The sequence below is a fragment of the Phoenix dactylifera genome, unplaced genomic scaffold, assembly GCF_009389715.1.
Source record: "Phoenix dactylifera cultivar Barhee BC4 unplaced genomic scaffold, palm_55x_up_171113_PBpolish2nd_filt_p 000100F, whole genome shotgun sequence".
NCBI lineage: Eukaryota > Viridiplantae > Streptophyta > Magnoliopsida > Arecales > Arecaceae > Phoenix > Phoenix dactylifera.
In genome coordinates, this window is record NW_024067682.1 from 310,878 (window position 1) to 322,937 (window position 12,060).

General features: G+C 39.0%; 1 protein-coding gene across 1 annotated transcript; it reads left to right on the forward strand.

The window, feature by feature from the left end:
- Positions 1-5,100: 5,100 nt before the first annotated feature.
- LOC103715488 (calcium homeostasis endoplasmic reticulum protein-like) lies at positions 5,101-11,696 on the forward strand. The gene is made up of 4 exons (XM_008803125.4): positions 5,101-5,350; positions 6,454-7,548; positions 9,195-9,451; positions 10,655-11,696. The coding sequence occupies exons 2-4, from the start codon at positions 6,551-6,553 to the stop codon at positions 11,452-11,454; spliced, it is 2,055 nt and encodes a 684-aa protein (XP_008801347.1). The 5' UTR covers positions 5,101-5,350; positions 6,454-6,550; the 3' UTR covers positions 11,455-11,696.
- The last annotated feature ends 364 nt before the right edge of the window (positions 11,697-12,060 follow it).

A 12,060-nucleotide genomic window follows, 5' to 3' on the forward strand; every position in this document is an offset into this window, starting at 1 on the left:
ATGATATATTTATTCTATATATAGGGAACTATGGGTCAATTCAAGAGCCTTCTTATCGAAGGACATGTATTTTATTTAGAAAAAAATTAATATAGCACACAATAGAAAAATTTTTAAGATAACTATCCATCAATATATGATCTATATAAATAAATAGACGACTATACAATACGTGGACAACAACATTGACATTTTACCTCTGCACAAGTTTAATTTTATTAATTTTAGTGAAATTCCAGCAAGAAAATATAATGACATTTATCTGATAGATTTGCTTGCAAAATAACTATTTTACTCTTAGCAAATATGGATAAAAATATAATGACATTTAAGTTGGCATGATTGTAAGGATATATTAAGGCAACTTTCTTTATATTTTTTTTTTGTCCCAAAAAAAAAGGTCCTAAGATTTCTTGACAGTACAATTTTCCTGTAATTTCATGTATATTTAGAAAAGGATTGTTTATCCACCACTTCTGCATCAAAATATTACATGAATTCAAAAATACAAGAAATTATCGACTATCAAAATAGATTACAGCAAAATACTTTTGTCCACTATTCAAAATATATAAAGCATGTTCCTTCTTTTACCTGAATACATACACCTATTAATGCGCAAATTGGGAATACAAGTTGCTTCGATTATGTTTATGGCATGGGAGGGAGAAATAGCTTTTGATCCCCATGAGGAAGCAGTGGCTAATAGAAAAGAAATCAAATATTTATTGGAACTTGATGCGAAAAATTTTTCGGTATAATATGTAATAGCAAAAAAATATATATACTGTAAATGCTTTGACAATTTAAATGATAAAATTGTTACCTTCGGCTAATCTGATTTTTTTTAATACAATTCGAGTATTATATTTTTTTCAAAAGAATAAGAAAGTAATTTTTTCAGGGGGTGAAATTTATGTGCAAAGCTATTTTAAAAATAATTGACAGTAGTTACGGTTGGTGGTATAAAGCATGTTATAATTGCAGAGCTGCTATAAAGGTTTATAGAAATAACTTCTGGTGTAATCGGTGCGGCAAAAACAATCAAACTCTCATACCACGGTAACGCCATGTTTGCTCGGTCTCTTCCTTTATTTTTTTTAAGAAAACATGAATAATCCAACATTAGATTAATATTTTCCTATTAACCTACATATAGGTACAATTTAAACACAATTGTTGAAGATAAAATCGTTACTGAAAATTTTGTAATATTCGACAATTGGCCGAGCAATTGATTGGTGTCCTAGCAATTAACTTTGCTATAGATTCACTCTTCTTTTTGTTATTGAAAAGATACTTAATCTCGGTTATATATTTCATATCACATTTGGTTTGCAAAACTTTAATGCCGATACAATTAGTTTTAAAGTCACAAAAAAATTTTAAGAAAGGAATTACAAGTACCTCATTAGCGCCTAACATCTAATGTTGGACCTTCTACCTCTCAGCTTGCAGAAGAAGCTATTGTTTCAACTCCAGAAAAGCATATCCGTACCAAACTCTTTGAAGATGAAACTTGGAAGAAAAATGCGTTGCGCGAGTAATAAATATATCTTTAATACTAATCATTTTTTTGATGCAATAATCATACTTAGTTTCCAAAAATTAAACTCTCTTTCGACTTTTTGATCTTTTATTTTTCATTTTGTTTTACAAAATATGTAAGCATATACCTGACCTTTGGTCAGAAAAAAGAATGCATACAAGATAACCTATCATAGATAGATATATATTGTAAGCATGTCTTCCTCTCAATTTCTTAGTACTTTTTTTTCTAAAATCATTTTAAAAAATATAGAGGTGTGATGAATGACTATCGAAAAATATTGACTATCGAAAAATATATAACGCTTATATATCCTTTGAGATTGAGATAGGATCGAAGTGGAACCCTGAAGCACTGGCGGTTCTCTTTATTTCATTAAAAAATATTAAAAAAACCGTAGTATTAGTCGTGGGGTTTCTTCTTAGTATATATTAAAGTAGAGTCTAGGACTCTCCAGGGTGCGTCAAGTGTTGGTTCCCTAGCATGCCAAAATGTCCATTTCTGAGCATGCCACGAATTTTTCTTTCCTTCTTTTGCGTGGCATCCACTGCATGGCGGAGAGAGACGCACAACCTCTCCCCTGTCCTTCATCGTACACCTTTTTCATTCATCTCTCTTCGATTCACCTCCGCCATACCCCGTACATCTCTCCCATTCCTCTCCCCTTCCTCCATACTCCATGCCCACATGCTTCTTCTCCCCCCTTCCTCCATGCTCCATGCCCACATGCTTCTTCCCCTTCCTTATCCGATAGTTTTCTTGTGCTCCCTCCATGCTTCCCATCTATCCAAAAGCCACCCCCCTTCTCTTCTCCTCCTCTCTCTCCCAACACCTCATATCCTGGTTGACGAGAGTGGTAGCCAGCAGCCTCCTCTCCACTGGCCTGATGCACTAGGGAAGAGGAGCGCTAGTGGGGTGTCCGGCCGCCCCAGCAGAGGTCCAGGCTCGAACATCTATGGTGAAGGAAAGGGACATGAAAGTGCTTCTAGGCTCCGATAAGCAAATGGAGGAAACGTGCATCTTCTTCGCCAACCTGTAGATCACCATCGTGAATCGCCCTCATATCCTCTTCTGGCCGACACTATAGAACTGGACCTTTGGGCTTGATTCAAATCCGATTGCCGCCTTCGCTGCTGGCGGGGCCGCTACAGCTCTCCTTTTCTGCATCACTGATCGAAAGAAGGAAGGGGGAGAGAGGAGGAGACAGAGATGAAGGTTTTGGAGCGATGTAAAGGGGCCGAGATGAGGGGAGAGAGGAAGGGAGGGGGTGCGAGATGAGAATTGGCTCTCCTTGAGAAACGGTGTCTTGATTTGTCCACCTCTTTTCCCTTTGCTTCCTCACAATGCCCCATTCAACCCTTGCCCTATTGTCTTCATATTTTTGTCTTTTAGCCGGTGGAATGGCCAAAACACTCTTTCCTCTTCAAACGGTTTTCTCTTATTGGGCTCTATAAACTACAAAGCTGCTTTGACACATGCGAGAGAGTTAGCCGCTTATTGTTTATATGATTTCTTCAAAAAAAAATGCATTTCAAAAAATTGATATGTAGACACATTTTTTTTGGTAACAATATATAGACATATTTAAAGTAGCAACTCCATCCGTATCCTTTCTTCCCTCCTCCCTTCCTATAGGTTTCGATGATTTTTTTTTTTTGGGTAACAATGCTACGATTACCCTGTCTTTAATAGCATTGCACTCCCTCACTTAACACATTCCCTTTTCCATAGAGGGCAAAGATGAACATTTTTTACGAATATATATATATATATATATATATATATATATATATATGCATATATATATTTTAATTTGGATGAACAATTCATATTTTCCAAATCTGGCCGAACCATCACCATATATGGGAAGTAGTGTCTCCATCTCCAAGTATGTTATTTCCCCACCATAGATCCACTTCCGTGTACCGGATTTTAAGATGGCAAAATCATGTGGGTTGGATACTTATGTTAAGTCGGTGCATCACAGACTGATCCAGGCTTTAAGTTAAGAGTTAAAAGTTAAATCAGAAATGAGCCACGCCTTAAGACTTGGCTTGCGCCCCTGCGGCCTGCAAGTTCAAATTATTTTATAGGTTCAAATCGAATCGGTCGTAGGGTTAGAAATTTAAAATTATCTAAATTTCAAATAGATCGGATCGGATAGGCTTAGGCTAAAATTTAAAAAATCTAAACTCGGCCGCCAAAATAAAACGGGTCTAATTTTAGAACCCAACCCAGCTCCATGAATCTATTAAAATAGATCGAATCAAATTTAATCGGATCGAATCACGATTCAACTCGACCTATTTTCACTCCTATGCAGGTCCCACCAAAATCATTGTAAAATAGCCAACCACCCAAATTATTAGGCATGCAATGATAACAATGCAAGTAATATATAAGTTTAATATGATTTTTTTTTGTCAAAAATTGAAGTGGGTTAAAATTGGCTGAGTTTTATCTCGATTTCTTGGGACTAGAGCACATCTATTTTACAAGGTATTTGGGATTCAGACTTTTTGTTTTTATGTTGATAAACAGATATTTGCATGATTATTTTTTGTTCATTTATATTTTCTTAAAATTTGTTTTGCTATATTATTTGCTATTTAAGATTTATCTATTTAAGTTTAGTGTCACCTCAAGTTGTTAACCAATAACTGATTTTGCTGTTAAGGTGTGCCCGTAGAAGTGGCATGAAAATTTCAAAAATGATGTGGAAAATAATAACAACAAGATGAAAATGATGTAGAACAAACAAAGTTAAATTGGAAATCAAAAGCCTTTGTCAGCTATCTTTCTCCTACCTAAACTCCTCTCCTCCACTCTGCCTCTCCCTTTCCTCCAAATCCTTTGCCGTCTCCTTCTCCCTCGGCCCCACCCTTCTCTTTGACTCTATCTACACCCTCTTCTCTCTCTTCACGAAGATAGATATAGACATACATGCACCCACCCACCCGCACGCATAGAGAGAGAAGAAGATGGAGATGGTGTTGTCCTCTTTGGTCACCATCCTCTCTACCATGCGGCATCATTTTCTGGTGTTTCTCGATCACCATCTCTTAGAAATAAAACCATTGGTGATTGGAGATCCTATATATGTATTTTAAACTTCCATAACTAGTAAACAAGATATATGATAGATCCATTTGGTTTATTCCATATTATTTTTATCTCCTTGTTGTTATTTTCTAAGTCATTTTCAAAATTTTCATGTCATTTCGATGGGGCACCTCAACGGCATATTTGGACATCGGCTGGCAGTAGGCCAATATTGCAATACTTAATAAAGTACCTATATCCAATTACAGAACCCGAAACAATATGCTAAAATTAAAAAAAATATTTAAATACAGAAATTTTTGGGTAATTTAGTTTTTACTTTTTTATGGGACTACAATTGGTTAATAAAATGGAAACTGGTTAAATAATTATTTTTTTATCCATCTCAGTACTTCTCATGACATCAAATTCTCATAAGATTAATTTGGATCAAGTATTCTGGCTTTTTTCTTTTTCGGTGTATAAGTATTCTGGCTTCTCAGGCTGGAAGATCCCAAGCGGGTTGCCCATACCTGACGGGAACCACGTTGCCATGTCCAGACTCCTGACCAAGTTCATTCGAGTCAGGCCCCTTGGTCACCTTTTTTGTTCATAATCTTTTTCCTCCACATGTCCCTCACTCACCATCTCGCCCGCTTGATCTCCTCTCCCTGTCTCGTCTCACCGCCGCGCGCCGGCCGGTGAGCCCCGCCACACCGCCTTCTGGAACGGACCGCCTTTCTGTTCGCTGGATCACTGGTAATACTTTGTTGCCTTGGCTATTCCCTCTTCTGCGCTGCTCTTCTTGTTCTCGATCCCAATATAATGTAAAGTCAAATCCGTAACCCCAGTCCTCTAAACCCTAGCAGCTGGAAATTAGCCGCTGTGCGATTCCTATGTTAGTCGCTTGGGGTTTTATCATGAGCCTTCTTCATTTAGTCGTCTACATAGTGGGATTTATCCCTAAATAAGGTTTCTGTTTTCTGTTCAAATTTTTTCGTTTTAGCGATTGCTTCATTTTAATCAAGCTTCTTATATTTGATGTTGTTTTATTCTTGATATTGCTTTTCAGAAGTAAATTTCACCATGAGCTTTTCTTATCTTTTCTTTTTTTAAATCAGATAGCATGGCTGCTAGAGTGAGTTCTTAATCAGCAACTTTGCTTATTTTTGAAAAGGAACTTATGGTGACTTGCAAAACATCTTTTTGTTAGGGTTTTGTTTTTGAACAAAAAAATGCCCTTTTGATTGGCGTTATAAATTCTTGATCTTTTCTTGTGTAAGTATCTGCCCTATGATCAGATAAGAATTATGAATAACACTGCATGATATTGTTGGTTGCTGTGGCTGGAGCAGAAAAACAAGAAGCTTCAGATAAGTTCAGAATCAAGGCTTAAAGTAACTTAGAGTGCTAATTATTCTCTCAATAGCTTCTGCATAATTATGATGGCCATTGGAATGCTCTTCCTTTGCTCTCTCATGCTTGTGGTTGTTATCCCTCGTCTCCCATTTTGTTTGGCTCTCTAAAATGAAAATCTCCTCTTTATTTTTAACAGGGGCTTACCTTGTACAAGGTATATGAAATACAATTTATTCCCTTGCCCATATGCATCTTTAGTTTTACCTGTAAGATTAAATTTCGTGTGGGTGTTATTCTTTGATATGTTATATGCTGGAAATATGGTCCCATGAATTTTGTTGGTAATAAAAGGTGATCTTTTTTATACTGTTATTATACAGGTGAGATATTAATATAATGGAATTGAATATCAATTGTCTTCATGCTTTTTTCGTACTTCTATGATTTACTTTCTGACGTAAATCTTACTTTCTTTTTTCCAATTACTATGTTTCTAAAAACAGGTCTGCAATTTATAGAATGAGTCAATACGATTGTTCAGATATTATTAGCTTTTGAATGCCATATACGCCCCATACTGTTGGCTAGCCATTCACATTGATGGATCGGCAAACTCATGAATATTCAGCAGCAATGGCCTTTGCTCAGCAACAACAACAGCAGTTTGGTTTCCACCCACAACCTCAACAATTCCCTCACCAAGTACATGCACCGCCTTTCCTGCCTCCTCATCCCTCACTTCAACAAATTCCTCCCTACCATTGCCATGTGCCTCCGCAGCAGCCGCTATATCCTCACCATCACCATTCTCTTCTTCATCTTCAACAACAGCAACAACCACCTCCGGCCTTTGTACCTCATCCATCCCCTCATCTCATGCCCCCGTCCCCTCACATGCCCCCATTTGATTCAGCCCCTCCCCCAGTTGCACCTCCTTCTGATCCTGAGCTCCAAAAACGAATTGATAAATTAGTGGAATATGCTGCCAAGAATGGCCCTGAATTTGAAGCAATGATCCGTGAGAAGCAGCATGATAACCCTGGTTACAGTTTCCTCTTTGGTGGTGAGGGTCACAATTACTATAGATACAAACAATGGCTATCCACACGGCTGCCTGGTTCAGCCTTCAGTCCTCCCTTTCCTTCCTCATCTATGCCTATGATGCCTTCATCTCATAATCCCATGTTGAATCCATCTCCCCTAAACCCTCCTCCCATGGGAGCTGGTGGTACTCCAGGTTCTGTGATAGGAACACCTCAATTGCACCAGCCTTATCCACCCTATTATGATCAGCATCAACCATCACTACACTCCCAACCTTTCATGGGCCAAGCTCGAGCTGATTATGAGCCCTTAACAAGATCATTCAAGGGCCTATTAGGACCACTTGCATCTGATGTTGCAGCTGAGCTTAACAGTGTGCTGAGTAATATTACTGGTACCAAGGAATCAATCAAGGGAGCGAAGATGTGGTTTATGCAGAGATCACCATTTGCACCAGCTCTGGCTGATGCCCTTAGAGATAGAATTTTTGCTCTGGATGATTCAGAGAGGCAGCTGCACATCATTTTCCTGGCCAATGATATTCTTTTTGACAGGTCCTTTTCTCTCTTTTTCCTTTTCTTTGTGCTGTTATTGTGTAGCTGGATATGTGTAAAGTAGAATTTTATGTTTCTTGACATGTAGGTCTTCTTGGATTTCCATTTGCTATTAGCTTTAATTCTTACAGATTAACATTATATTGTCCAAAATTATGATATTTGACATTTGCTTTAATTTGCTGTTACCTGCATCTAGCCAGCAATCGACTGAACCCATAGTGCTTGCATAGGCTTGCATAAGAGTTGCCACATATATGGCCGCATAATGCTAAGCAAGGCCAAATATATACCTGCATGGTGCTAAGTGGGCTGCCTATTTGGCCCATTTACAGCTTAGCTGCTTACCCATAGGGAATCTAGTGCAGTTAGAAGATAGGCATCTATATATGTGGCCACATATGCTGCTTCTTAAGGTGGTGGATGAACTATTATTTGTTGCAGATTTTCTTTAATTAATCTCATTCAGAATTCAAAGTAGATGACTTGTTCTTGGCTCCAAATCTTTTATGTTAGGTCTGTAGGGTTCTCAACTAATTTTCTAGGTTCAATAGGTATTCCTTTTCTCTTTTGAGATACTCTAATGATGCTATTACCAGGGTTTGAACCAAGGTTAGCGAACTAGTACCGGGACCTATATCGGTCAGCTACTGGTTCAGTAGTGAGTGAATTGGGCGGTTTATACCGGTTTGGTAGACTATAAATTCAAGCTTTTTGGAAAGAAAGTGTGTGTGTGTGTGGGGGGGGGGTGCTGAACTGGTGAGAACTGCTTTTGTTCCACTCCGAACCTCCCGGTTTAGAGCAGTTCACAGCATTCTTTGAAAATACTGGCCAGATTGTGCCGGTTTCGCACCGGTTTGGTTCGGTACGAACCCTCAAGGACAGGTAGTGACCCTGTCCTAGAAGACATCACTTATTACAGTTGGCTACTAGATCCATTTGCATGCATGGGAATCAGCCTGAGAACATATAAAAATGTTTAAGAATTTTTTGCAGAGGTGTAGAAGTGAAGAAATAGAGGCGCTATATATGGTGTTTCATAATGTTAACTATGGTAGGTACTTTCTGGTGCTTCTCCTAGACTGATTTGCAATGGCTGTTGCAATTTGCTGGATAGTCTATATGCGTACTGGTATGGTTATCCCCAGTGCTGTTTCTACTAAATTTCTACTTATAATTAGTGATTAGCACAGCCTTATTGTTCATAGAACAATTTTGAGCTAGCTAACAGCAATTGTAGACTCTGCATGATGTAATTGGCTACTTCTTGCAACATGTTCACATAGTTATCTGCGGGGATAACCACAGTTTTCTCCAATCAGCCTTATTGGCCACTTATTGTTCAAATTCCAATATTAGCAATTCTTACATGCATAGTTTTCTGTCCATCTTATGTTTTGACTCTTGATAATTGAAATAATATTACTCTGGAGTTTTGCACAATGGGGATTTATTAATTTTTTACTGTTCATTTCCTCCCTTGCACGGAGAGTTTTCAATTTATAATGTGCTTCTCAGTTTAACGTGCCCGAACTGTCTTACCTCCCGATTAACTGCATCAAAGGTGTCCTTTTCATTTTGTTTGCCTCCCAATGCCAATTTTATTCTTGCCTGAAGTTGTCTTGACATCAGCCATATTGTTCAAGCTTGAAGCGGCGGGTGAATCCTCAAGATCTTGATAATGAGGCTCTGGCATTTAAACCTGTCCTGGGATCTATGCTTGCAAGGATTTACAATAATCCGCATGACAGAGATTCTAACCAGTCACGCTTGGAGAAAATTCTACAATTCTGGGCTTCAAAGGAAGTTTATGACCAGGAAACTATTTCTAGCCTTGAAAATGAGATGACAGGAGGAGCACCTTTGCGTTCAACAACACAGAGAGAAGCTTCAGATCCCTCAGGTCCCACTCTCTCTCTCTCTCTCTCTCTCTCTCTCTCTTTCTGACTTGCACAGACAGAACACACCCCTGTGCATGCTCAACATGTTTCTGCATGCAAAACATCTGTGAGCTTTTCAGAAAATTTTAAGTTTCTTTGACTTAATCAACCCTGGAATGAAACAAAGCTTGAGCATTCTTGTGGGTTCCCGGAACTTTCATTTATGACCATTTTCGTGAGGCTCTTCACTTGTTAATTTGCTAACTTTTTGATGGACGACCTCCGGAATTGATTCCCCATCAAGTTCCTCCATTAGCAATAATTACTTAGAAGACTATGGTCTTTCAACCTCAAATTTTTCATGCAAAATCATGTTTTTGCAGCATGTATAGGCGAGGCATATGAGGGGAAGTACACAATTAAAGGGAGGTGGCTTGTGTGAGGTTTTCATATACCAAGCAAAATCAAAATAGACCTGATGACAAGCAAAGTGCAAAAGCATTTTATTTTTTCAAGTTCCATGTATCATTTGTGGTGTATATGTAGCTTCGAGCTTCAACACCCTGCTGCATTTGTTAGTTCTGTCGAATGACCTTCGTGGACCTGGAGTACTCTCCTTTGCCTCAGATTCTAAGGCATGACTTGGACTCTCACCGAAGTTCAGAAAAGCTATTAGTTAAAACAGTTGCAGGCTTCCCTACTCTTTGCTTGAACTTTTTGTTTATGAATGAGTTGATGTACCCTTTTATACAGGTATTTTAACTTATATCAAGGGCATAATTTGTGCCAAGTGGTAAACCTGGTTATCATCATCATCTGGGAATATGCATTCTCTAGCTCAGATTCTATCCCCAGCACAAGCGCTGAAGAGAGAGGTGCCAGCCAGAAGACCAAAAGTCCTATTGGCATGTGCCAAGGGGTAATCATCCAGTGGTCATACAAATCTTGACTTCTTTTTGATGATCTTACGTATAACATGCAAAATAATTATAATGGTTTATAGAGGATTTTAATTTTTAGCCAATCATGACACTGTCTCATAGCCTTGCACACTTTATCATACTTATGTGTCCTGTAGACCTGTGAAATGTTTTGAGCCCTGTAGACCTGCTGAAGCACAAATATCTGTAATGTTTGCTCTTGATTTTTTCTTGTAGTAAGTGTATTTAAGTTGACTCCGAGGAGTTTTATGGTGCTTAACATTTTATTTTATCATAATGCTACAGGATTACAACATACACCTCAACAATGGCATCTGGATAAGCAGAAATCTTCACCAGGTTCCCTAGATCAACTGGAGATGGAGAAACAACTGCCTTCTGCATTAGCCCTCCCACCATCCCAATTTATACCACCTCTGACTCAGCCGTGCCTAACAAACCAGTTACCGGCTGGCATTTACACACATGCTGCTCCGAATTCCTTTTCAGGGTCTGTACCAATCCAAGCAAATGCCCTTATGGTTGTCCAACCACCAATGCCTCACTTGCGACCCAATTCTGCAGCCACCATAACTGACCAAACCCCTCCACCATATCCACTTTTTCCTCCTGGACTCATTCCTGGCATGGTTAGAAAGATGCAGATTGGCAGTGGCGTTCCGTACTCTCCCATGAGCCCGCTAGACATACCCACTGTGATTCCGCTATCCACTGTGCCCCAGTCAGAGATTCTTGACAGAGTCTCAAAATTCTTCAAGGAAATTGGCGAGGTAAACCCATCAGAAGGACCAGTGCGACCATCTGTGTCAAATGATGAAGATGATGAATATGAATGTGAGCCTCCTGTTCGCAAGGGAGGGGCTTGCATTCCTCCACCTCCTAACTTGCAGGTGGACCCAGAGACTGGAAATGCAGATGGGAGTGTGGGTCACAAACCAGGATCAAGCAGCTCAGGCCGGTTGGGACTTGGGGCTTCTGCAAATCCTAATGAAGTGAGCCAATATGATGATGTCTATACTTCATATCGCAAGCAGAGGAGTACCAGTTATCATTCTTCTTTGAGTGCAAGAGATGCAGCCAGGTGATGTGAAGAGCATGTACTCTTTGTAGATTTTTATTTTCCCATTTTCCTAATCTGAGAAGTCAAGGTTCTGTAATGCAAACCTGAATGTTGCCGGATGCTCGGTTAACTTCTGTTCTGGAACTTTGCTTCTTGAAAATGGGACTTCTTACTTCTCATGTGGAACTCTTATGGTCGATGACCAGGTTGTATTAGTATTAGCATTTCCCAATAGTGAGCCTGAAATCAAGAGCCTTAGTTCCTCTAGTTGGCTGTGCATTGCTTAAACTTCCAATTTTTGAAGGATTGAGGTTTGCAGTAATATAACAACCATCGGTTCCAGAGTTTCATTCAGTTTCGGCCATATCTGGAGGTCTCCAATAAAATGGTAGTCTAAAATCTAGCATCAGCATAGTCTGAATCGGAATTTCATATATAAAGTAGATTAACTTTCCCTAGAGATACTCCTAAAGTAGCTTACAGATTTCTTTCATTCAATTCGAACCGAGGATAAAGGTTCAACTCTGTAAACCAATAAGGGGGAAGAAACAGTGAAGTATGAGGGACTTGAAGAAGCTGATGTCTCTCTCCTTGCCTGCACTCGTGGGACCCGAGAATCCACCTAACATAG